Here is a 26,840-nt window from a genome sequence, read left to right on the forward strand (position 1 = left end):
CTAAAGCCATGATTTGGTCAAAAAGTGAAGTGCATTATTCTTATGATTCCTGTAATGAAAGTATCTGCCCCTGCGCCCCAAGCGAGGGCACAACATTTCAAAATGCAGTTGTGGGAAAAACACAACTTTGGAAGATTTGTCCCCTTGTCCCTGTCAAAGGGTCTCAGCTTTCTGAAGGTATCATTTGAATTTCTCAATATCCAGCTCAATAGCTACTATTTTACAACCAAGATATTTGATATGGCTTTGAGATATGGAGCAGCATGCGTGAAATGTGCAATGGCCATTGCGAGGATTAGACTATAGGTCTCGTGGTAGTAGCCTACAACTGCAAAGTTTTTAAAGGATATTACATTTACTGTTGGATGAATACATCCACTGCTACTAGCAGCGGGTATTATATTTAGAGTTAGCGATCTAGTTAATGTGTTTTGACATGGACCACCAACACCAGGTAAAGAGGGCGCAACAGTTCCTCTACTTCCTAAAACGGCTGAAGAAATTCGGCATGCCACCCAAGGTCCTCTCTTGGATTACTACCACTGCACCATCGAGATTGTCTTGACCGGTTGCATCCCGGCCTGGTAGTGAGTTGCTCCATCCACGACCGGAAGCTGGTGGTGAAGACAGCCCAATCCATCACTGGGAACGTGTTCCCACCTTCCAGGACATCTACTTGAAATGGTGCCTGAGGAAATTACGCAGCATCAAAGGACCCCACACATCCCAGCCATGAGATGTTCTCTCCCGTACTGTCGGGCAGACAGTATCAGAGCATGAGGTCTGATACCAACAGGCTCAGAGACAGTTTATATTTTTATTTTATTTTTATTTAACCTTAATTTAACTAGGCAAGTCAGTTAAGAACACATTCTTATTTACAATGACGGCATACTAGAAGGCAAAAGTCCTCCTGCGAGGCTGGGATTAAAAATATAAATAAATTAAATAAAAATATAGGACAAAACACGCATCACGACAAGAGAGACAACACAACACTACATAAAGAGAAACCTAAGACAACAACATAGCATGGCAGCAATACAACATGACAATACAACATGACAACACAACATGGCAACACAACATGGTAGCAGCACAAAACAGGGTACAGACATTATTGGGCACAGACAACAGCACAAACGGCAAGAAGGTAGAGACAACAATACATCCCGCAAAGCAGCCACAACTGTCAGTAAGTGTCCATGAATGATTCTTTGAATGAAGATATTGAGATAAAACCGTCAAGTTTGAGTGTTTGTTGCGGCTCGTTCCAGTCGCTAGCTGCAGCGAACAGCACACATGCGGTCACTCACACATATCACAACTGCTGATACCAGAATCGTATTTACTATTGCTAATACTGCACAATTTAAACACTTGCCCCCCAATCCCCCCCTTCCCTGATATTCTACTGAGCCATTTACTTTATGTTCGTATTCTTATTTTTTCTTAATTTCTTATTGTTGTTGCATTGTTGAGAAGGAAGCTGCAGGTAAGTGTTTAGTTGGATGGTGCATACCATGTGCATCCTGAGTGTAACGGATGTGAAATGGCTAGCTAGTTAGCGGGTACGCGCTAATAGCATTTCAATCGGTTACGTCACTTGCTCTGAGACCTGAAGTAGGGTTTCCCCTTGCTCTGCAAGGGCCGCGGCTTTTGTGGAGCGATGGGTAACGACGCTTCGTGGGTGTCAGTTGTTGATGTGTGCAGAGGGTCCCTGGTTCGCGCCCGTGTCGGGGCGAGGGGACGGTCTAAAGTTATACTGTTACATTGGTGCCGTGACCCGGATCACTGGTTGCTGCGGAAAAGGAGGAGGTTGAAAGGGGGGTGAGTGTAACGGATGTGAAATGGCTAGCTAGTTAGCGGGTACGCGCTAATAGCATTTCAATCGGTTACGTCACTTGCTCTGAGACCTGAAGTAGGGTTTCCCCTTGCTCTGCAAGGGCCGCGGCTTTTGTGGAGCGATGGGTAACGACGCTTCGTGGGTGTCAGTTGTTGATGTGTGCAGAGGGTCCCTGGTTCGCGCCCGTGTCGGGGCGAGGGGACGGTCTAAAGTTATACTGTTACATGTACATACGACTAATAAAACATAAACTTCCCCAAATTAATTAGCCTATGATATTAGTTAGTGCACAAAAATATACATGTAATTAATCTCTATTGAACAACAAGATCAGGATATTCTGGAGTCCTATTTTGACAGTAAAATAGCAACTATCAACTAATTGTCAACCCAAACTTCATGACAATCACTGGATTAGGTTGCCCATCAAAATATCTTGAATCATCCATTCCTGCTTGGACGTGTTAGATGAAACAACTTATTTCTTGAATAGCTCAGTATTTATGATACTTCTTAATAAAACACTATGAGTTACTTTATCAGATGATTACTCATCGACCAAATCAAGGGCTGGTGCCACCCACTTTAAAAGTTAGTGGCACCAGTAACACCAGGAGAAAAGTCCGGTAACAGTAATTAATACTTAGGGTAGGTGTTGATTCAGGGGAACACATATGACAGGCACTAATTTGCCATATAGCCAAAGTTGTTAGCTTGGTTTTAATAACATAAGGCTTAACACAGACTGGGTGAGTGGGTTGACAAGATGGTGTGCATGCAGTGAAGTGGGCTGGTGTGGATATAATTACAGGGCAGAATCCTTGTCCCAGTCTGCCCCTGGTCAGCTTTATCACATTAGATGTCAAATAATTTACTTTCTTTGCATATCTGACACCACCACAAGAGCAGTAAATCAAAACAAATCAAGTCAAATTTTATTGGTCACATACACATGGCCACATCTGCACTCCTCATGCCTCCTTGCAGCATGCCTAAGGCACGTTCACGTGGATGAGCAGGGACCCTGGGCATCTTTCTTTTGGTGTTTTTCAGAGTCCATAGAAAGGCCTCTTTAGTGTCCTAAGTTTTCATAACTGTGACCTTAATTGCCTACCGTCTGTAAGCTGTTAGTGTCTTAACAACCGTTCCACATGTGCATGTTCATTTATTGTTTATGGTTCATTGAACAAGCATGGGAGGAAACAGTATTTAAACCCTTTACAATGAAGATCTGTGAAGTTATTTGGATTTTTAAGAAATACCTTTGAAAGACAGGGTCCTGAAAAAGGGACGTTTCTTTTTTTGCTGAGTTTATATGGATGAGCGATGCGGCATAGGCAAGATGCAGTAGATGGCATAGAATACAGTATATACATATGAGCTGAGTAATGTAGGATGTGTAAACATTATTAAAGTGGCTTTATTTAATGCCCTTGAGATAGAAGCTGTTTTTCAGTCTCTTGGTCCCAGCTTTGATGTACCTGTACTGACCTCGCCTTCTGGATGATAGCGGGGTGAACAGGCAGTGGCTCGGGTGGTTGTTGTCCTTGATGATCTTTTTGGCCTTCCTGTGACATCGGGTGGTTTAGGTGTCCTGGAGGGCAGGTAGTTTGCCCCTGGTGATGCGTTGTGCAGACCTCACTACCCTCTGGAGAACCTTGCGGTTGAGGGAGGTGCAGTTGCCGTACCAGGTGGTGATACAGCCCGACAGGATGCTCTCAATTGTGCATCTGTAAGAGTTTGTGAATGCTTTAGATGACAAGCCAAAAGGGTCAGCGGGGTGGAGATGTTGTTTCCTATCTTCACTACCTGGAGGCGGCCCGTCAGAAAGTCCAGGACCCAGTTGCACAGGGCGGGGTTGAGACCCACGGTCTCGAGCTTAATGACGAGTTTGGAGGGTACTATGGTGTTAAATGCTGAGCTGTCGTCGATGAACAGCATTCTTACATAGGTATTCCTCTTGTCCAGATGGGATAGGGCAGTGTGCAGGGTGATGGTGATTGCATCATCAGTGGACCTATTGGGGTGGTAAGCAAATTGGAGTGGGTCTAGTGTATCAGGTAGGGTGGAGGTGATATGAACCTCGACTAGTCTCTCAAAGCCGTTCATGATGACAGAAGTGAGTGCAATGGGGCGATAGTCATTTAGTTCAGTTACCTTAGCTTTCTTGGGAACAGGAACAATGGTGGCCATCTTGAAGCATGTGGGGACAACAGACTGGGATAGGGATTGATTGAATATGTCCATAAACACACCAGCCAGGTCATCCTGCGCATGCTCTGAGGACACGGCTAGGGATGTCGTCTGGGCCGACAGCCTTGCGACGGTTAACACGTTTTTTACTCATATTGGCCACGGAGAAAGAGAGCCCACAGTCTTTGGTAGCGGGCCGTGTCAGTGGCACTGTACTGTCCTCAAAGCGAGCAAATAAGATTTTTAATTTGTCTGGGAGCAAGACGTCAATGTCCGCGACGGGGCTGGTTTTCCTTTTGTAATCCGTGATTGACTGTAGACCCTGCCACATACACGTCTCGTGTTTGAGCTGTTAAATTGCGACTCTACTTTGTCTCTATACTGATGCTTCTCTTGTTTGATTGCCTTGCGGAGGGAATAGCTGCACTGTTTGTATTCGGTCATGTTTCCAGTCGCCTTGCCATGACTAAAAGCGGTGGTTCGCGCTTTCAGTTTTGTGTGATTGCTGCCATCAATCCATGGTTTCTGGTTAGGAAAGGTTTTAATTCTCCGATCCACTTGCTAATAAACTCGCTCACCGAATCAGCGTATACATCAATGTTATTGTTTGAGGCTATCCAGAACATATCCCAGTCCACGTGATCGAAGCAATCTGATTGGTCAGATGAGCATTGTGTAGACCTGAGCACGGGCGTTTCCTGTTTTAGTTTCTGTCTATAGGCTGGGAGCAACAAAATGGAGTTATGGTCAGATTTGCCAAAGGCAGGGTGGGGGAGGGCTTTGTATGCATCTCGGAAGTTAGCGTAGCAATGATGCAGAATGGTACCAGCTCAGGTCGCGCATTCGATATGTTGATAGAATTGATTAAGTCTTGTTCTCATGTTAGCTTTGTTAAAATCCCCAGCTACAATAAATGCAGCCTCAGGATGTATGGTTTCCAGTTTTCATAAAGTCCAGTGAAGTTCTTTCAGGGACGACGAGGTGTCTGCTTGGGGGGGATATACACGGCTGTGACTATAATCGAAGATAATTCTCTTGGAAGATAATGCGATCGGCATTTGTTTGTAAGGAATTCTAGGTCAGGTGAACAAAAGGACTTGAGTTCCTGTATGTTGTTATGATCACACCACGACTCGTTAATCATAAGGCATACACCTCCGCCCTTCTTCTTACCAGAGAGATGTTTGTTTCTGTCGGCGCGATGCAGAAACCGAAGAAACCGGGTGGCTGTACCGACTCTGACAACATATCCCGAGTGAGCAATGTTTCCGTGAAACAGAGAATGTTACAATCTCTGATGTCTCTCTGGAAGGCAACTCGTGCCCTAATTTCATCCACCTTGTTATCTAGAGATTGGACATTGGCGAGTAATATGCTCAGAAGCGGTGGATGGTGTGCTCGCCTTCTAAGTCTGACCAGTAGGCTGCTCCATCTGCCTTTCCTGTGGCGACCTCGTTGTTTTAGGTCAGCTTCTGGGATAAGATCCCATGAGAAAGGATCTGCTTCGGGAAAGACGTATTCCTGGTCGTAATCGTTTTTATATCCAATAGTTATTCCCGGCTGTATGTAATAACACTTGAGGTTTTCTGGGCTAACAATGTCAGAAATAAAATTTTAAAAAACGAATTACTGCATAGTTTTCTAAGGACCTGAAACGAGGTGACCATCTCTGTCGGCGCCATGCGGTGTGTTTTCACTTTTAACAATTAACAAGCTTTTTGCATTTACTTCCATTGTTCTCTAAGAGTTGCTGAATATTCTCTACTTCAGTTTGCTCCTCAATTCAAGCACCTTGGTTTGAGAGTGAGGTAGCAGCAGTACTCCCCCCAAAGCTGTGTGATTATCCATAGCAAACGGTATGCTGTGTGTTTTCTTTACTTTGTTGGCTTCATTTGGCTTGAGGGAGTTTGAGTTTACTTGAGTAGGCTACTGTTTCTCCCGTCCAACCCCTTATTGGTGAGCATTCAGGATGTGGCTCAGAACAGCCTAGCTACACTATTTTAATCTTTATTTAACTAGGCAAGTCAGTTTAGAACAAATTCTTATTTAGAATGACGGGCCAATGCCGGCCAAACCCGGATGATACCGAGCCAATTGTGCACCGCTCTATGGGACTCCCAATCACAGCCGGTTGTGATACAGCCTGGATTCGAACCTGAGATGCAGTGCCTTAGACCGCTGCGCGACTCGGGAGCTAAACAAGTAGCTCCTGTATGTAGGTAAAAGTGTACAGATGAAATATTGAAGTAGCCCAACTTTGGATTTGCACTAACTGTCTGGATGTCATCGCAGGTCCAGGCTAGCCAGATTTGGTCTTGAAAAGCCAGAATGTGCCTTATGTTCAAAGATTAGCTGGGTCCATGTAAACCCTTCAATAGTAATAACAAAATGTGGAGCATAACACTCAGATAAACTTTCTTGCAAATGTTAAGATTTATTTTGATAATTTTGCTGGCAAAATATAAATACAAATGATATTTTAATTACAAAAAAAACACAAATAGTATAACTGTTACTGTACTGCAATAGCCACCCTGTTATTTACAAGTTCTGTACCGAAGGGCGAATATCTTCTCATCTTTAAACCTTTAATAGTATACAAAAACACATCTCTTCAGTTTTGCAAGTGAAATTAGAGACTAAATGAGAAGCAGATTGAACACAGGTACAAAACAGCCCCTGAGGGTGATGAGAGTGCTACCTCTGTCTGAGGAGAACAAAAAGCTATACAACTGATCCTCATCATGTGCTTCCTATGAACAAAAAATTTGACATTCAAAGCGCTGCCTCAGTGCTCAGACACACACTATGGCATATAAACTGACACACACACACATATATTATACTGTTTAACACACACACACAACCTTCCAATCATGATAACACAACCACACTCTCGCTCACACAATTGCAGGAGAGAAATCAAGATAACATTTCCAGATTTATATATTTATACTTATATTAATACATTTATAAAAAATAAGACAATTGTTAATTTACAGTCGCCTCTTCATCTTCGCTTGATGTACAGACACATTCAGGTCTCTGCTGCGCTGTCTGTCCGTTCGTCCATACAGTCCACCGGTCCAGCGCAGGAGTTAATCTCAGATCTCAGGGCAGGGGTCTTACTCATTCATTCACCTATCGTAGACCCCCACTGTAGAGTAGGGATTCAGAAATCAGAGTCAAAGTTCAGGGTCAGGGATAACAACCTCCTGTTAGCGTTAGCTTTAAAATTAGCGTTAACTTTAGTCTTAGCGTTAGTCTTAGCGTTAGCATTAGCCCTAATGTTCCCATTGACATTAGCCTTAGCATTAACGTTAGCCTCCAGGGGTTCGTCCCAGCGGTCATCCAGGCACTCCAGGGTGGATCCCAGCAGAGCGGCCAGCTCAGCACTCCCCTCCACCAGGTCCAGCAGCTCCTTGCTGTCTGGCTGGAAGCCCTCCAGCTCGTCTGGGCAGGAGAAGAGCTGGGAGAGGGAGGCCTGGCGGTAAAACTCTGCCTCGGCCATCGTCACCACCTTCATGTGGGGGAAGGAGGAGCGGAAGGAACGGGCCGACATCCGCAGCTTCCGGAGAACATCTGAGAGGAGAAGCCAGTTCCTGGACCTGGGGGAGGATTCGGGACCGTAAGGATTTACACACACAAGAGATGAACAAATGGTCTTGGTTTATTATATGTCACTTACATCTCACTCTCTCATTCTGTACTCCTCTTTCCCTCTCACTCCTATCCAATCATATTGATTTCTGTGTGTGTGTGTGTGTGTGTGTGTGTGTGTGTGTGTGTGTGTGTGTGTGTGTGTGTATACACTCACCCCTGCGACAAGGACACCTGGATGTTGTAGCAGGGGAGGAGGGGTTGGTTGGAGAACTCAAACTCAAAGAGCTCCCTCCTGTCCTCGTCATCTTCCTCTGGCCCTGGGGGATCCGCCAGCATGTTACACACACTGCCCTCCTCTAAGGACTCTGAGACATGGAGAAAGGGATACACAGTTAGAATAACACAAGTCCACTGCCCTCTTCTAATGACTCAAAGTATTCACAGCCCTTGACTTTTCCACATGTTGTTGTGTTACAGCATGAGATGCTGTGTCCGTGGCATACACACAATGCCCCACCATGCCAAAGTGGAATTAGGTTTTAGAATTTTGTACAAATTAATTTAAAAATGCAAAGCTGAAATGTCTTGGGTAAATAAGTATTCAACACCTTTGTTATGTCAAGACTAAATACAGTCAGGAGTAAATAAGTCAAAACACCAGTTTCAACGTCAACAGTGAAGAGGCGACTCAGGGATGTTGGCTTTCTAGGCAGTTGCAAAGAAAAAGCCATATCTCAGACTGGACAATAAAAATAAAAGATTAAGATGGGCAAAAGAACACAGACACAGGACAGAGGAACTCTGCCTAGAAGGCCAGCATCCCGGACTCGCCTCTTCACTGTTGACGTTGAGACTGGTGTTTTGTGGATACTATTTAATGAAGCTGCCAGTTGAGGACTTGAGGCATCTGTTTCCCAAACTAGACACTCTAATGTACTTGTCCTCCTGCTCAGTTGTGCACCAGGGCCTCCCACTCCTCTTTCTATTCTGGTTAGAGCCAGTTTGCGCTGTTCTGTGAAGGGAGTAGAACACAGCGTGGTACGAGATCTTCAGTTTCTTGGCAATTTCTCGCATGGAATAGCCTTAATTTCTCAGAACAAGAATAGACTGACGAGTTTCAGAAGAAAGTCCTTTGTTTCTGGTCATTTGAGCCTGTAATCGAACCCACAAATTATGATGCTCCAGATACTCAACTTGTCTAAAGAAGGACAGTTTTATTTCTTCTTTAATCAGCACAAGTTTTCAGCTGTGTTTTCTAATGATCAATTAGCCTTTTAAAATGATAAAGTTGGATTAGCTAACACAACATGCCATTGGAACACAGGAGTGATGGTTGCTGATAATGGGCCTCTGTACGCCTACGTAGATATTCCATAACAATTCTGCCGTTTTCAGCTACAATAGTCATTTACAACATTAACAATGTCTACACTGTTTTTCAGATCAGTTTGATGTTATTTTAATGGACCAAAAAATGTGCTTTTCTTTCAAAAACAAGGACATTTCTAAGTGACCCCAAACTTTTGAACGGTAGTGTATATTTTTGTTTATACCTAAAGGGGTCCTAAAATTCAAAATCAAAAAGCTAAATGATCCTTGGTATGACCATCTTAAAACAATTCCATATAGCTTAGTAGAACTACCCCCCCCCCCTGTAGGGGTTTAAAAATAATCATATGCAAATATTGTACAATTCAGGTGTGCAAAGCTCTTAGACTTAACCGAAAAGACTCACAGCTGTAATCACTGTCAAAGGTGACTCTAACCTCTAACATTCTTATTTTCAATGATGGCCTAGGAACAGTGGCTTAACTGCCTTGTTCAGGGGCATAACGACAGATTTTTACCTTGTCAGCTCGGGGATTCGATTTTGCAACCTTTCGGTTACCAGTCCAACGCTCTAACCACCAGGCTACCTGCCGCCTCTACGCTCTAACCACCAGGCTACCTGCTGAATACTTACAGTACCAGTCAAACGTTTGGACACACCTACTCATTCAAGGGTTTTTATTTTGACTATTTTCTACATTGTAGAATAATAGTGAAGACATCAAAACTATGAAATAACACATATGGAATCACATAGTAACCAAAAAGTGTTAAACAAATCAAAATATATTATATATTCTTCAAAGTAGCCACCCTTTGCCTTGATGACAGCTTTGCATTCTCTCAACCAGCTTCATTAGGTAGTCACCTAGAATGCATTTCAATTGCCAGTCCTGGTGTGCAGGTGTGCCTTGTGTGCCTTGTTAAAGTATAATTTGTGGAATTTCTTTCCTTCTTAATGCGTTTGAGCCAATCAGTTGTGTTGTGACAAGGTAGGAGTGGTATACAGAAGATAGCCCTATTTGGTAAAAGACCAAGTCCATATTATGCTCAAATAAGCAAAGAGAAACGACAGTCCATCATTACTTTAAGACATGAAGGTCAGTCAATCCGGAAACTTTCAAGAACTTTGAAAGTTTCTTCAAATGCATTTGCAAAAACCATCAAGCGTTATGATGAAACTGGCTCTCATGAGTTACCTCTGCTGCAGAGGATAAGTTCATTAGAGTTAACTGCACCTCAGATTGCAGCCCAAATAAATGCTTCACAGAGTTCAAGTAAAAGACACATCTCAACGTCAACTGTTCAGAGGAGACAAAGAAACCACTACTTAAAGGACACCAATAATAAGAAGAGACTTGCTTGGGCCAAGAAACACGAGCATTAGACCGGTGGAAATCTGTCCTTTGGTCTGATGAGTCCAAATTTGAGGTTTTTGGTTCCAACAGCCATGTCTTTGTGAGACGCAGAGTTGGTGAAAGGATGATTTCTGCATGTGCGGTTCCCACCGTGAAGCCCGGAGGAGGTGGTGTGATGGTGCTTTGCTGGTGACACTGTCTGTGATTTATTTAGAATTCAAGGCACACTTAACCAGCATGGCTACCACAGCATTCTGCAGGGATACGCCATCCCATCTGGTTTGCGCTTAGTGAGACAATAATTTGTTTTTCAACAGGACAATGACCCAAAACACACCTTCAGCTGTGTAAAAGCTATTTGACCAAGAAAGAGAGCGACGGAGTGCTGCATCAGATGACCTGGCCTCCACAATCACCTGACCTCGACCCAATTGAGATGGTTTGGGATGAGTAGGACCACAGAGTGAAGGAAAAGCAGCCAACAAGTGCTCAGCTTATATGTGGGAACTTCTTCAAGACTGCTGGAAAACGACCCAAAACAATGGCGCCGCAGAAGGGGCAGACGGCGCCGTAGACGGGCACATCGCCCACCACTCCAGAGTATACTACTCGCCAATGTCCAGTCTCTTGACAACAAGGTAGACGAAATCCGAGGAAGGGTTGCCTTCCAGAGACATCAGAGATTGTAACATTCTCTGTTTCACGCAAACATGGCTCACTCAGGATACGTTATCAGAGTCGGTACAGCCACCTGGTTTCTTCACGCATCGCGCCGACAGAAACAAACATCTCTCTGGTAAGAAGAAGGGCGGAGGTGTATGCCTTATGATTAACGAGTCGTGGTGTGATCATAACAACATACAGGAACTCAAGTCCTTTTGTTCACCTGACCTAGAAATCCTTACAATCAAATGTCAACCGCATTATCTTTCAAGAGAATTCTCTTCCATTATAATTACAGTCGTGTACACCCCTCCCCCCAAGCAGACACCTCAACTGCCCTGAAAGAACTTGATTGGACTCTATGTAAACCGCAATCACACTGCCCTAACCCATCTGGACAAGAGGAATACCTATGTAAGAATGCTGTTCATCGACTACAGCTCAGCATTTAACACCATAGTACCCTCCAAACTCGTCATTAAGCTCGAGATCCTGGGTCTCAACCCCGCCCTGTGCAACTGGGTCCTGGACTTTCTGACGGGCCGCCACCAGGTGGTGAGGGTAGGAAACAACACAAGGGTGCGTTCTCAGCCCTCTCCTGTACTCCCTGTTCACCCATGACTGCGAGGCCATGCACGCCTCCAACTCAATCATCAAGTTTGCGGACGACACTACACTGGTAGGCTTGATTACCAACAATGATGAGACGGCCTACAGGGAGGAGGTGAGGGCCGTCGGAGTGTAGTGTCAGGAAAATAACCTCACACTCAACGTCAACAAAACAAAGGAGATGATCGTGGACTTCAGGAAACAGCAGAGGGAGTACCCCCCTATCCACATCGACGGGACAGTAGTGGAGAAGGTGGAAAGTTAAGTTCCTAGGCGTACACATCACAGACAAACTGAAATGGTCCACCCACAGACAGCGTGGTGAAGAAGGCTCAACAGCGCCTCTTCAACCTCAGGAGGCTGAAGAAATTTGACTTAACTTTGACACTAACAAGAAGGAAATTTGACACTAACAAACTTCTACAGATGCACAATCGAAAGCATCCTGTCGGGCTGTATCACCGCCTGGTACGGCAACTGCTCCACCCACAACCGTAAGGCTCTCCAGAGGGTAGTGAGGTCTGCACAACGCATCACCGGGGGCAAACTACCTGCCCTCCAGGACACCTACACCACCCGATGTCACAGGAAGGCCAAAAAGATCATCAAGGACAACAACCACCCGAGCCACTGCCTGTTCACCCCGCTATCATCCAGAAGGCGAGGTCAGTACAGGTGCATCAAAGCAGGGACTAAGAGACTGAAAAACAGCTTCTAACAGCCATCACTAACATTGAGGGGCTGCTGCCAACATACTGACTCAAATCTCTAGCCACTTTAATTTTATCACTTTATTTATTTAATTTTATCACTTTAAATGTATCACTAGTCACTTTAAACAATGCCACTTTATATCATGTTTACATACCCTACATTACTCATCTCATATGTATATACTGTACTCTATACCATCTACTGCATCTTGCCTATGCCGTTCGGCCATCACTCATTCATATATTTATATGTACATATTCTTATTCAATCCTTTACACTTGTGTGTATAAGGTAGTTGTGAAATTGTTAGATTATTTGTTAGATATTACTGCATGGTCGGAACTAAAAGCACAAGCATTTCGCTACACTCGCATTAACATCTGCTAACCATGTGTTTGTGACCAATAAAATTTGATTTGAAAAGCATTCCAGGTGTTGCTGGTTGAGAGAATGCCAAGAGTGTGCAAAGCTGTCAAGGCAAATGGTGGCTACTTTGAAGAACCTAAAATATATCATATATTTTTGATTTGTTTAACACTTTTTGGGGGACTACATGATTCCATATTTGTTATTTCATAGTTTGGATGTTTTTACTATTCTACAATGTAGAAAATAGTAGAAATAAAGAAAAACCCTTGAATGAGTAGGTGTGTCCAAAAATTTGAATGGTAATGTATGTAAATGAGATATTTCTGTATTTCATTTTCAGACATTTGCAAAATTTCTAAAAACATGTTTTCACTTCGTCATTGTCTTTTAGATGGGTGAGAAAAAAATATATTTAATCAATGTTGAATTCAGGCTGTAACAACAAAATGTGGATTAAGTCAAGGGTTATGAATACCTTCTGAAGGCAGTGTACACAGAGTTATAATACACAATGAAAACAAACACACACACATAGCTCATCTCTTTGCACACAATGGGACTCTCTCTCACACACACAAATAGACACAGAGCTGAACTCACCACAAACAGCACTGCCATAGAATTCCCAGTGGATCTCTGGGTCGTCATCAGAGTGGCCCTGCAGGTCAGCAAAATAATCTACGGGGAGAAGAGAGAGAGAGCGAAAGCGAGAGAGAAAGAGCGAGAACACGAGAGAGAAAGAGCGAGAACGCGAGAGGAAAGAGCGAGAAAGCGAGAGGAAAGAGCGAGAAAGCGAGAGAGAAAGAGAGAGAAAGCGAGAGAGAAAGAGCGAGAAAGCGAGAGAGAAAGAGCGAGAAAGCGAGAGAGAAAGAGCGAGAAAGCGAGAGAGAAAGAGAGAGAAAGCGAGAGAGAAAGAGCGAGAGCGAGAAAGAGCGAGAGAGAAAGTGTGAGAGAAAGTGTGAGAGAGACGAGCAAGGTTAGATGTGGGGCCTGCCACAGCTTTGGTAGAGAGGGGGCTGTCTATACTGCATCATAGCTGGCTGGATACTTGAAGAGGGGGGAGAGAGGGGCTGTCTATACTGCATCATTGCTGGCTTGGTTCATGCTGAGGAATATGCTAAAAATGAAATTGGAACCACACTGTCTCTCTACTTCCTTCCCTCTCTCTCTATGACACACACACACACAGAGGGAGACATTTACGGTACTGGGAGCACACACAAACCAAGTACACACAAACACAGAGAGCCAGTAAGAGCTGGGCTGAGTGCCAGTACTGAGGCGTTGGGTGTCTGGCGTGTGTATGGAGGGATTAACGACCTCCAGATGAGTGGGACCAGGTGGAGGGAGGAGTACACACACAATCTCTTTCGCTCGCTCTATCTTTCCGTCTAAACCCTTCTCCAGCTCTCCATCCACCTCTCCCTCCCTCCGCCTCTCCTCTCTCAAGGCCTGCTGTCTATCTGAGGTAATTGGGTTTTACTTGTTCGGATAGAAAGAGATGGACGCCACCGGCTATGTGTGGTTCCTTTTCATTCTCCATGTGTATGTAGCAGAGATCCCATTTGTCTCACACCCACACACACACACACTTTCTATTTTCTAGAGTGAGCGTGTTCTGAGAAGCCCATTTCTGCACATACACTAAGCAAACAGATCGGCCGTTGCTAAGTAACCAGACAGACGAGCGAGCACGCATCCCAACCAACTGAATCCCCTCACACAGGTGGTCATGGGAAAGGAAAGGGGTGGAAGAAGGGACTGTTTTCAGCATGTGTGTGTTTGTGAGAGAGAACGATTTTTAAAAGCAGACTGAGGGAGTGCGCTTTGAGATGGAGAATGAGAAGCACAGTGGGACACAGTGAGGGGTGTGAGGGGTAGAGCAGCAGTATAGTAGTGAGGGGTGTGAGGGGTAGAGCAGCAGTATAGTAGTGAGGGGTGTGAGGGGTAGAGCAGCAGTATAGTAGTGAGGGGTAGAGCAGCAGTATAGTAGTGAGGGTGTAGGGTAGCAGCAGTATAGTAGTGAGGGGTGTGAGGGGTAAAGCAGCAGTATAGTAGTGAGGGGTGTGAGGGGTAGAGCAGCAGTATAGTAGTGAGGGGTGTGAGGGGTAGAGCAGCAGTATAGTAGTGAGGGGTAGAGCAGCAGTATAGTAGTGAGGGGTAGAGCAGCAGTATAGTAGTGAGGGGTGTGAGGGGTAAAGCAGCAGTATAGTAGTGAGGGGTGTGAGGGGTAGAGCAGCAGTATAGTAGTGAGGGGTAGAGCAGCAGTATAGTAGTGAGGGGTGTGAGGGGCAGTATAGTAGTGAGGGGTGTGAGGGGTAGAGCAGCAGTATAGTAGTGAGGGGTAGAGCAGCAGTATAGTAGTGAGGGGTGTGAGGGGTAGAGCAGCAGTATAGTAGTGAGGGGTGTGAGGGGTAGAGCAGCAGTATAGTAGTGAGGGGTAGAGCAGCAGTATAGTAGTGAGGGGTAGAGCAGCAGTATAGTAGTGAGGGGTAGAGCAGCAGTATAGTAGTGAGGGGTAGAGCAGCAGTATAGTAGTGAGGGGTAGAGCAGCAGTATAGTAGTGAGGGGTGTGAGGGGTAGAGCAGCAGTATAGTAGTGAGTGGTGTGAGGTAGCAGTATAGTAGTGAGTGACTGACCAGTGAGGGGTGTGAGGGGTAGAGCAGCAGTATAGTAGTGAGGGGTGTGAGGGGTAGAGCAGCAGTATAGTAGTGGGGGTGTGAGGGGTAGAGCAGCAGTATAATAGTGAGGGGTGTAGAGCAGCAGTATAGTAGTGAGGGGTGTAGAGCAGCAGTATAGTAGTGAGGGGTGTAGAGCAGCAGTATAGTAGTGAGGGGTGTAGAGCAGCAGTATAGTAGTGAGGGGTGTAGAGCAGCAGTATAGTAGTGAGGGGTAGAGCAGCAGTATAGTAGTGAGGGGTAGAGCAGCAGTATAGTAGTGAGGGGTAGAGCAGCAGTATAGTAGTGAGGGGTAGAGCAGCAGTATAGTAGTGAGGGGTAGAGCAGCAGTATAGTAGTGAGGGGTAGAGCAGCAGTATAGTAGTGAGGGGTAGAGCAGCAGTATAGTAGGGGGGTAGAGCAGCAGTATAGTAGTGAGGGGTGTGAGGGGTAAAGCAGCAGTATAGTAGTGAGGGGTGTGAGGGGTAGAGCAGCAGTATAGTAGTGAGGGGTAGAGCAGCAGTATAGTATTGAGGGGTGTGAGGGGTAGAGCAGCAGTATAGTAGTGAGTGACTGACCAGTGAGGAATCGCTCCATGCTGTTGCTGTGGGTCATCTTGAGCAGACCGCGTCCGGAGTAGGTGGCCAGGGTAGGGTCAGCCCCGTAGGACAGCAACACCCGCACTACGTCCAGATGGTCATTTTCCACCGCGTCATGCAGAGGCCTGGACACACACACACATTAATGTAATAGGAAAAACACTGTGTGTGTGTGTGTTTCTGCATCTGAGTGTGTGTGTGTATACTGCATTGTGTGTGTACCTAGTGCCATCCTGTGCGCTGCAGTTGATGTCGGCCCCGTGCTCCAGCAGGTGTATGACTATAGAAAGCCAGCCGCGGGCGCAGGCCTCGTGGAGGGCACAGTAGCCTGCATAGTCCCTGTGGTTCACCTCACACACACAGTTCTCCAGACAGTACAGAACCACCTCCTGCAGAGGACAGAGGGAGGGAGGCACGGATGATTGTGTTTACACACACACAGAAAGAGATAGCTGCGTCGGCCAGCCTGCCTGTCAGTCTGCCGGTCTGCGTGCGCCTGCCTGCGTCAGTCTGCCTGCCTGCCTGCCTACCTGCGTCAGTCTGCCTGCCTGCCTACCTGCGTCAGTCTGCCTGCCTGCCTGCCTGCCTACCTGCGTCAGTCTGCCTGCCTGCCTGCCTGCCTACCTGCGTCAGTCTGCCTGCCTGCCTGCCTACCTGCGTCAGTCTGCCTGCCTGCGTCAGTCTGCCTGCCTGCCTGCGTCAGTCTGCCTACCTGCGTCAGTCTGCCTGCGTCAGTCTGCCTACCTGCGTCAGTCTGCCTGCCTGCCTACCTACGTCAGTCTGCCTGCCTACCTGCGTCAGTCTGCCTGCCTGCCTGCCTACCTGCGTCAGTCTGCCTGCCTGCCTGCCTACCTGCGTCAGTCTGCCTGCCTGCGTCAGTCTGCCTGCCTGCCTACCTACGTCAGTCTGCCTGCCTGCGTCAGTCTGCCTGCCTGCCTGCCTACGTCAGTCTGCCTGCCTGCCTACCTGCGTCAGTCTGCCTGCCTATGTCAGTCTGCCTGCCTGCCTACCTGCGTCAGTCTGCCTGCCTGCCTGCCTGCCTACGTCAGTCTGCCTGCCTGCCTGCCTGCCTACGTCAGTCTGCCTGCCTGCCTGCCTACGTCAGTCTGCCTGCCTGCCCACCTGCGTCAGTCTGCCTGCGTCAGTCTGCCTGCCTGCGTCAGTCTGCCTGCCTGCCTGCCTACGTCAGTCTGGGCAGGCAGACCGACGCGCGCGGGCGGGCAGGCAGACCGACGCGCGCGGGCGGGCAGGCAGACCGACGCACGCGGGCGGGCAGGCAGACCGACGCACGCGGGCGGGCAGACCGACACGCAGGCAGGCAGACCGACACGCAGGCAGGCAGACCGACACGCAGGCAGGCAGACCGACACGCAGGCAGGCAGACCGACACGCAGGCAGGCAGACCGACACGCAGGCAGGCAGACCGACACGCAGGCAGGCAGACCGGTCTGCCTGCCTCTGTCTGCCTGGAATCACAACACACAGATAATGTGGATTCTTCTGAAGGCACTGTTTCTTGTGTTACAGCCTGAATTCAAAATTGATTAACACACAATACCCAATAATGACAAGTGAAAACATGTTTTTATACATTTTAGCAAATGTATTGAAAATGAAATTAGGAAATATCTAATTTACATAAGTATTCACACACCCGAGTCAATACATGTTCGAATCCCCTTTGGTAGCAATTACAGCAGTCAGTCTTCCAGGGTAAGTTTAAGAGCATCACACACCTGGATTGTACAATATTTGCACATTATTTTGTTTTATTCTTCAAACTGTCAATTTGGTTATTGATCACTGCTAGACAGCCATTTTCATGTCTTACTATAGATCTCAAGACGATTTCTGTCAAAACTGTAACTAGGCCACTCAGGAACATTCAATGTCGTCTTGGTAAGCAACTCCAGGGTATATATATTTGGCCTTGTGTTTCAGGTTATTATCCTGATGAAAGGTGAATTCGTCTCCCAGTGTCTGTTGGAAAGCAGACAGGTTTTCCACTAGGATTTTGCCTGTGCTTCACTCTATTCCGTTTCTTTTTATCATAAAAAAAATCCCTAGTCCTTGCCAATGACAAGCATACCCATAACATGATGCAGCCACCACCATGCTTGAAAATATGAAGAGTTGTACTCCGTGATGTGTTGGATTTGCCCCAAACATTACACTTTGTATTCAGGACAAAGTACATTTCTTTGCAGTTTTACTTTAGTGCCTTATTGCAAACAATGTTTTGGAATATTTGTATTCTGTACAGGGTACCTTCTTTTCACTCTGTCAATTAGATTAGTATTGTGGAGTAACTACAATGTTGTTGATCCATCTTCAGGTTCCTCTTATCACAGCCAATAAACTCTAACTGTTTTAAAGTCACCAATGCCCTCAGTGAAATCCCTGAGCAGTTTCCTTCCTCTCCGGAAACTGAGCTAGGAAGGACGCCTGTATCTTTGTAGTGACTGGGTGTATTGATACACCATCCAAAGTGTAGTTAATAACTTCACCATGATCAAAGGGATATTCAGTGTCAGCTTTTTTTTCTACCAATAGGTGCCCTTTGCGAGCCATTGGAAAACATCCCTGGTCTTTGTGGTTGAATCTGTGTTTGATATTCACTGCTTGACTGAGGGACGTTACAGATAATTGTATGTGCGGGGTACAGAGATGAGGTAGTCATTCAAAAATAATGTTGAACACTATTATTGCACTATTATTAGTCTATGCAACTTAAGAGACTTAAGAAAATGATTACTCCTGAACTTATTTAGGCTTGCCAAAAGTAAGGTTGAAAACTTGACTCAAGACATTTCAGCTTCTCATTTAAAATTAATTTGTAAAAACGTTGATTTCCACTTCGACATTATGGGGTTTTCTGTGTATGCCAGTGAGAACATGCCGCGCTGTAACAGAATGTGGAAGAAGCCTAGGGGTGTGAATACTTTCTGAAGACACTATAGATCAGAGTGGAACAAAGCTGTTCAAACCATTGTGGGCTTTGGAACCATTTATATGGTTATGACAATGAGAAATGGAACACAGAAAGGGTTGGGCTGGCTTCCATTTAGTGTTCATCCCCTCTGGTTACTAACCAACCTGATAGAGCTGACATGATGCTTTAAATAAACCTCACTAGCGCTGTGTGGGAACTCTGGAGTGGGTCTATACGGTGGTGTTCATTCTAAGAGAGAGAATTGGTGCACGCACACACAAAGTCCTTAACAGCCCTCCACTGAGAGAGAAGTGTCTCATCTAAACCTAGGCTGAGGTTCCAAACGTCCATTTCTATGCTAATTCTGGACGGCTGTCTACTCCAAGAGATTATTACACACTTTCTCCCTGAGAGTAGGAGGAGAGGACTGAGGAAATGAGGAAGAGGACAAAGGGGAAGACTGGAGATGAGGAGAAAAACAGAAGAAAGAGGGGAAAAGGAGGAGGGTGACAGAAAAAGTACAGAGAGAAAGCGGGATAGAAGAGCTAAGTCAACTAACTCCTAGCTCTGCCAACTGGAGAGGAACTCCGGAGTCTACCTAAGGTCCAAGACTCCTCTTGCTGTGCGCACGTGTGTGTGTGTGGTGTGTGTGGTGGAAGCGTAATGTTAAACCTCCCTGTTTAATATCGCTGTGAGACAGAGGAGCATACCACGAGAGCGCCGGCTCACAACCAGACACACACACACACACTCCTCCACAGTAAAATGAGAGCGCCGGCTCACAGCCAGACACACACACACACACACTCCTCCACAGTAAAATGAGAGCGCTGGCTCACAACCAGACACACACACACTCCTCCACAGTAAAATGAGAGCACCGGCTCACAGCCAGACACACACACACACTCCTCCACAGTAAAATGAGAGCGCCGGCTCACAGCCAGACACACACACACTCCTCCACAGTAAAATGAGAGCGCCGGCTCACAGCCAGACACACACACACACACACTCCTCCACAGTAAAATGAGAGCGCCGGCTCACAACCAGACACACACACTCCTCCACAGTAAAATGAGACGCTCCTCCTCCCTCCCTCCTCTCCCTCTCTAGAATGCTCCCTGCGCTCAACTGCAATCAATGCATCACTCAGACATGTTACAAGCATCTATACAAGAATCATCACGCCACACATCCCAACAGCGCTGTATGTACGCGTGGCAGGGACAGAGAGTGATCCATGGATCGGGTCGACGGGAGCGGCAGAGACATCTAAGCACTGATAAACACAGAAAGAGGAGGAAAGCTATGCATCACATGCTCACAGAAATAGCAATACACTTCTGGCTATAAGTCAGTGGTGAAGAGCTGAGCAGCATGTAGGTAGAAGCCATGTGTAACATGAGGCTGAGCCCATGTGCCAGAGAGAGAGATGAAGACATCCACCCAGTCTCTGCTCATTACCATTTAAAATGCTGAAAGCGAGAGGGGGGGGAAGGAGAGAAATAAAAAGCGGGGGAGGAAGAGAGAGTGGGCTTTCATATGCAGCGGCATGGAGGACAAACTAAACCAACATGAAATATGCAGAACACCGGGTGTCATGGTGTGTGTACGCGCGTGTTAGTGTTGTCATAATACCAGAATATTCAATACCAAAACAATACCACACAAACAAAAGGCATATTCGCCAAAGTCCCAGAATGGCACTTGAGCAAGACAGATCTTGAGTTCAATATCATTACAGTTATGTATACACTAATTAATCAATTATATAAGCAATTTGACTGTTTTTCCCAAAAATAACAACAAAGCGTTAATCATTTATTTGAATGGTACATCTCTATTGATAACCTGGGTAAACCAAGATGTAGCCTAGGCAGTGTTCTAAAGTGCGAACAACTAAAAATTTCGCTGTGCGCGTTGTATTTTGGGAGCACTGCCCGACCAGGAGTTGTATTTTGGGAGCACTGCCCGACCAGGAGTTGTATTTTGGGAGCACTGCCCGACCAGGAGTTGTATTTTGGGAGCACTGCCCGACCAGGAGTTGTATTTTGGGAGCACTGCGCGACCATGAGTTGTATTTTGGGAGCACTGCGCGACCAGGAGTTGTATTTTGGAGTTGTATTTTGGGAGCACTGCGCGACCAGGAGTTGTATTTTGGGAGCACTGCGCGACCAGGAGTTGTATTTTGGGAGCACTGCCCGACCAGGAGTTGTATTTTGGGAGCACTGCCCGACCAGGAGTTGTATTTTGGGAGCACTGCCCGACCAGGAGTTGTATTTTGGGAGCACTGCCCGACCAGGAGTTGTATTTTGGGAGCACTGCCCGACCAGGAGTTGTATTTTGGGAGCACTGCCCGACCAGGAGTTGTATTTTGGGAGCACTGCCCGACCAGGAGTTGTATTTTGGGAGCACTGCCCGACCAGGAGTTGTATTTTGGGAGCACTGCCCGACCAGGAGTTGTATTTTGGGAGCACTGCCCGACCAGGAGTTGTATTTTGGGAGCACTGCCCGACCAGGAGTTGTATTTTGGGAGCACTGCCCGACCAGGAGTTGTATTTTGGGAGCACTGCCCGACCAGGAGTTGTATTTTGGGAGCACTGCCCGACCAGGAGTTGTATTTTGGGAGCACTGCCCGACCAGGAGTTGTATTTTGGGAGCACTGCCCGACCAGGAGTTGTATTTTGGGAGCACTGCCCGACCAGGAGTTGTATTTTGGGAGCACTGCCCGACCAGGAGTTGTATTTTGGGAGCACTGCCCGACCAGGAGTTGTATTTTGGGAGCACTGCCCGACCAGGAGTTGTATTTTGGGAGCACTGCCCGACCAGGAGTTGTATTTTGGGAGCACTGCCCGACCAGGAGTTGTATTTTGGGAGCACTGCGCGACTTACCATATAATAATTGTTGTAATAATAAGGCTTCGCTGTACTGTTGTTTCCAAGTGTCTGAGGAAAAGCGAGAGCAGATTTGATAGCGTCATCGTTGCACCATTACTACAGGTCAAAAGATCTGACCCATATTACCGGCACTACATGTATCTTCCTGGACCGCGAGGATCACATTTTACATTCACAAACCATGTTGTGGGCAGTTCTAAAACTACCCAGGCGTCGTTAACCATTTGTTTATACTTTGTTCAGTCAAGTTACCTCATTGGCTAGCCAACAACCTGGTAACTTTACCAGTATAGCCAAACATGTGGGGCACAGAAAGAAAGGAAAAGGCATAGCTTCTTCAGGTGATCAATGATCATAGCAATGATTGAATGACAGATTTGCATGTCCTCCTCACAAACCTGACATTCTTAAACAGACAGTGTACAGTAGAAACCTAATATTTCACAACTCTTTTTAATTTCAATGACAGGTATTTGTATCAACATTTGAGTTTTTATATTAAATTAATTTACAGAGTTACATATTAGTTTCTCAGGAACATGTGCTTCAGAAGAAGTTAGAAGCATATAGGCCGTATCTCGACTGTATATCAATAAAAAAATAAAAAAAAGATGTAAACATTCTGGTGCTCCTAAATTTCTCTAGTTGGGCACACCAGTGCTACCCAGGAATTTTTATAATGTAGAGCTCTGAGCCTAGGCCTATTCCCAATACAGGTGAATGCATCTTCAATAGCAGTGTGTGCATGCACTGAGATATTGAGCTTGTTTTGACTGATTTCATGGGGCTACAGATGAGAAAACAACATTTTCCCCTTCCATATGGGACTGATTTTATTGTACTGATCAACAACATTTGCATACAAGCAAGCAAGCTCTTCTTTTTTTAAGTGAGCGCTGTGTGTAAGCCCGAATGACGCCATTCACGCACACAGTGAGAGACGTAATGTAGCTGGCAAGAGACGTGAGGCGAGGGCTACGCAGGTTGATGTTCATTGTCATGAATCTTGTCCTGGAGGCAGAACTGAGCGATTTCAAGTTAGGTCAGCTGCAAAGTCAAAATTGGCAATATTGTAAAAATACATGAGGACAAAAATTTGCTTTTTGGTCTTCATTTAAGGTTAGGCAACAAGGATTAGTAGTGTGTTTAAGGTTAGGCAACAAGGATTAGTAGTGTGTTTAAGGTTCGGTTTAAAATCAGATTGTATGACTTTGTGGCTCTTTCAGCTAGTGACCACTCTGCAGAGCTGCCTCCAGAACAACATTCATGACGAGAAATGCTAACCTGTCAAGTGAGATGGGTCGTCACTAGTTACCACACCCACAAAGTTATAACCCCACCGATCTACACACACAGCAGACACTATTATCCAAAGCAACTTACAGTCATGCGTGCATACATTTACGTATGGGTGGTCCTGAGAATTGAACCAACTACCCTGTTGTTACAATTGCCATGCTCTACCAACTGACCTGCAAATGACCTCTAGTCTGTGCTGAGGAACCACTGAACTCACTGGGAGTCTGGACTGTATCATGTTAGCTCCCCTCTCATTCTGACTCTAGTCTGTGCTGAGGAACCACTGAACTCACTGGGAGTCTGGACTGTATCATGTTATCTCCCCTCTCAGGCTGCACAGAAGTTAACACACTTGAGTAATGCAACACAGCATGTAGAAATGTTGAAACTGTTCACCAAACAATGTCCATTACAGGCTAGAACACTTTACAATGCAGGAAGATACTGCTAGCTTCCAGCTTTGTAGGCTAGCTTTCCTTGCTTGCTGACTGTGTTTTTGCAACCATAATGCAAAATATGCTGCTGTCAAAGCTGATTGTCACCAAAAACCTTAAAATGTGATTTTAAATCTAAACTTATTCACAATGCTAACCTTATGCCAAAGCCTAACTTTAAATGAAGACCAAAAATCACATTTTGTTTTCATGGATTTTTACGATATACACAATTTTGCCTTTGTGGCTGTGGTTATGATGCATCTAATTCGCCTTTTTCACAGCGGCGCCGGTCCGCCTCGGCCTCCTGACCTAATTGGCTATCAAACTCATAAAAGTTAGGTGAATCAGGTCGGACTTAAATGGAGACGGATAAAAGGCAAAGTGGTGCACAAAAACACTGCTAAAAAGCTTAATCTGATCAAGCTGGTGCCAAATGACCAAAGATAAATTGAAAGCTTTGCTGATGTGGTTATCGACCTTGAGCTGTTTCTACATGCTGGCCTTCTAGGCAGAGTTCCTCTGTCCAGTGTCTGTGTTCTTTGGCCAATAAAAAGGAAAGATTGAGATGGGCAAGTCTGAGATATGGCTTTTTCTTTGCAACTCTGCCTAGAAGGCCAGAGTCGCCTCTTCACTGTTGACGTTGAGACTGGTGTTTTGTGGGTATTATTTAATGAAGCTGCCAGTTGAGGACTTGAGGCGTCTGTTTCTCAAACTAGACACTAATGTACTTGTCCTCTTGCTCAGTTGTGCACCGGGGCCTCCCACTCCTCTTTCTATTCTGGTTAGAGCCAGTTTGTGCTGTTCTCTGAAGGGAGTAGTACACAGCGTTGTACCAGATCTTCAGTTTCTTGGTAATTTCTCAGAAAAGAATAGACTGACCAGTTTCAGAAGAAAGGTCTTTGTTTCTGGCCATTTTGAGCCTGTAATCGAACCCACAAAAGCTGATGCTCCAGATACTCAACTAGTCTAAAGAAGGCCAGTTTTATTACTTCTTTAATCTGCACAACAGTTTTCAGCTGCGCTAACAATTTCAAATAGGGTTTCCTAATGATCAATTAGCCTTTTAAAATGCTAAAGTTGGATTAGCTAACACAACGTGCCATTGGAACACAGGAGTGATGGTTGCTGATAATGGGCCTCTGTACGCCTACGTAGATATTCCATAAAAAAAAAATGTAGCAGTCGTTTCCAGCTACAATAGTCATTTAAAACATTACAAATGTCTACACTGTATTTCTGATCAATTTGATGTTATTTTAAAATGGAAAAAACATTTGCTTTTCTTTCAAAAACAAGGACATTTCTAAGTGACCCCAAACTTTTGAACGGTAGTGTATGTAAATGTGATATTTCAGTTTTTATTTGTAATACTTGGAGTATTGTTTTAGATTGATGAGGGGGGGGGGGGGGACTCTTTAATCCATTTTAGAATAAGGCTGTAACAAAATGTGGAAAAAGTAAAGAGGTCTGAAAACTTTCCAAATGCACAAATGCAAAATAAAATCTATTGGTGACTGATTAGTATGTTGATGCATCAAAAACACATCTTACAGTCTGTTTGAATATCCCTCTTAAATGACTGAAGTGCATTATTGCCGCCAGCCAGCATTCTAAATAGCAGCATTGCGACACCGTAGGTCTGTAGCTTCATGAAACAAACAGTTACGCTTAACATGAGAAAATGACAACCAGATAAAAATATAAATGACTCCATTAAAGCATAAGGTTACTAGAAGCACTAGCACCACGTCATATGACAGACGTCGCAATCTCAGAACCAAGAACAGTGATCGGTAGTCTATACTTTGTGAGTGGCTGACTCACTAGAAAACATTATTTAGGGGGGAAAACTCAGACTTTGCGGGAGACCAGAGGAACTGCGTTACACCAGTGTGTCTGCCCCAGGCTTATCCCACACAGGCAGTAAGAGAGATAGAGAGAGAGAAACAGAGAGAGAGAGAGAGAGAGAGAGAGAGAGAGAGAGAGAGAGAGAGAGAGAGAGTCAGAGAGAGAGAGCGAGTCAGAGCGAGAGAGCGAGTCAGAGCGAGAGAGCGAGTCAGAGCGAGAGAGCGAGTCAGAGCGAGAGAGCGAGTCAGAGCGAGAGAGCGAGTCAGAGCGAGAGAGCGAGAGAGCGAGTCAGAGCGAGTCAGAGCGAGTCAGAGCGAGTCAGAGCGAGAGTCAGAGCGAGTCAGAGCGAGTCAGAGCGAGTCAGAGCGAGTCAGAGCGAGAGAGCGAGTCAGAGCGAGTAGAGCGAGTCAGAGCGAGTCAGAGCGAGAGAGCGAGTCAGAGCGAGAGAGCGAGTCAGAGCGAGAGAGCGAGAGAGCGAGTCAGAGCGAGAGAGCGAGTCAGAGCGAGTCAGAGCGAGTCAGAGCGAGTCAGAGCGAGTCAGAGCGAGTCAGAGCGAGAGAGCGAGAGAGCGAGTCAGAGCGAGAGAGCGAGTCAGAGCGAGCCAGAGCGAGAGAGCGAGCCAGAGCGAGAGAGCGAGAGAGCGAGTCAGAGCGAGAGAGCGAGTCAGAGCGAGAGAGCGAGTCAGAGCGAGAGAGCGAGTCAGAGCGAGAGAGCGAGTCAGAGCGAGTCAGAGCGAGCCAGAGCGAGCCAGAGCGAGAGAGCGAGCCAGAGCGAGTAGAGCGAGCCAGAGCGAGTCAGAGCGAGTCAGAGCGAGAGAGCGAGTCAGAGCGAGAGAGCGAGTCCAGAGCGAGTCAGAGCGAGAGAGCGAGTCAGAGCGAGAGCAGAGCGAGTCAGAGCGAGAGAGCGAGTCAGAGCGAGTCAGAGCGAGTCAGAGCGAGAGAGCGAGTCAGAGCGAGAGAGCGAGTCAGAGCGAGCCAGAGCGAGTAGGGCGAGCCAGAGCGAGAGAGCGAGCCAGAGCGAGTCAGAGCGAGCCAGAGCGAGAGAGCGAGTCAGAGCGAGAGAGCGAGAGAGCGAGAGAGCGAGTCAGAGCGAGAGAGCGAGTCAGAGCGAGAGAGCGAGTCAGAGCGAGTCAGAGCGAGTCAGAGCGAGAGATCAGAGCGAGAGAGCGAGTCAGAGCGAGAGAGCGAGTCAGAGCGAGAGAGCGAGTCAGAGCGAGAGAGCGAGTCAGAGCGAGAGAGCGAGTCAGAGCGAGAGAGCGAGTCAGAGCGAGAGAGCGAGTCAGAGCGAGAGAGCGAGTCAGAGCGAGAGAGCGAGTCAGAGCGAGAGAGCGAGTCAGAGCGAGTCAGAGCGAGTCAGAGCGAGTCAGAGCGAGTCAGAGCGAGTCAGAGCGAGTCAGAGCGAGCCAGAGCGAGAGAGCGAGCCAGAGCGAGTCAGAGCGAGCCAGAGCGAGAGAGCGAGCCAGAGCGAGAGAGCGAGTCAGAGC

At 46.3% G+C, this 26,840-nt stretch overlaps 1 protein-coding gene across 3 annotated transcripts in view; it reads right to left on the reverse strand.

Moving 5' to 3' along the window:
* Positions 1 to 6,450: 6,450 nt before the first annotated feature.
* LOC139546396 (BCL-6 corepressor-like) overlaps positions 6,451 to 26,840 on the reverse strand; it is a 78,216-nt gene continuing 57,826 nt past the window's right edge. For all 3 annotated transcript variants that reach the window (XM_071354738.1, XM_071354739.1, XM_071354737.1), the window contains 5 exons: positions 16,163 to 16,329; positions 15,920 to 16,065; positions 13,285 to 13,362; positions 7,857 to 8,007; positions 6,451 to 7,647 (listed from right to left, as the gene is read on the reverse strand). In XM_071354738.1, the coding sequence (XP_071210839.1) occupies positions 7,212 to 7,647; positions 7,857 to 8,007; positions 13,285 to 13,362; positions 15,920 to 16,065; positions 16,163 to 16,329 (978 nt within the window). In that variant the 3' untranslated portion in view covers positions 6,451 to 7,211. The remainder of the gene's footprint in view (positions 7,648 to 7,856; positions 8,008 to 13,284; positions 13,363 to 15,919; positions 16,066 to 16,162; positions 16,330 to 26,840) is intronic.

The sequence above is a fragment of the Salvelinus alpinus genome, chromosome 20, assembly GCF_045679555.1.
Source record: "Salvelinus alpinus chromosome 20, SLU_Salpinus.1, whole genome shotgun sequence".
NCBI lineage: Eukaryota > Metazoa > Chordata > Actinopteri > Salmoniformes > Salmonidae > Salvelinus > Salvelinus alpinus.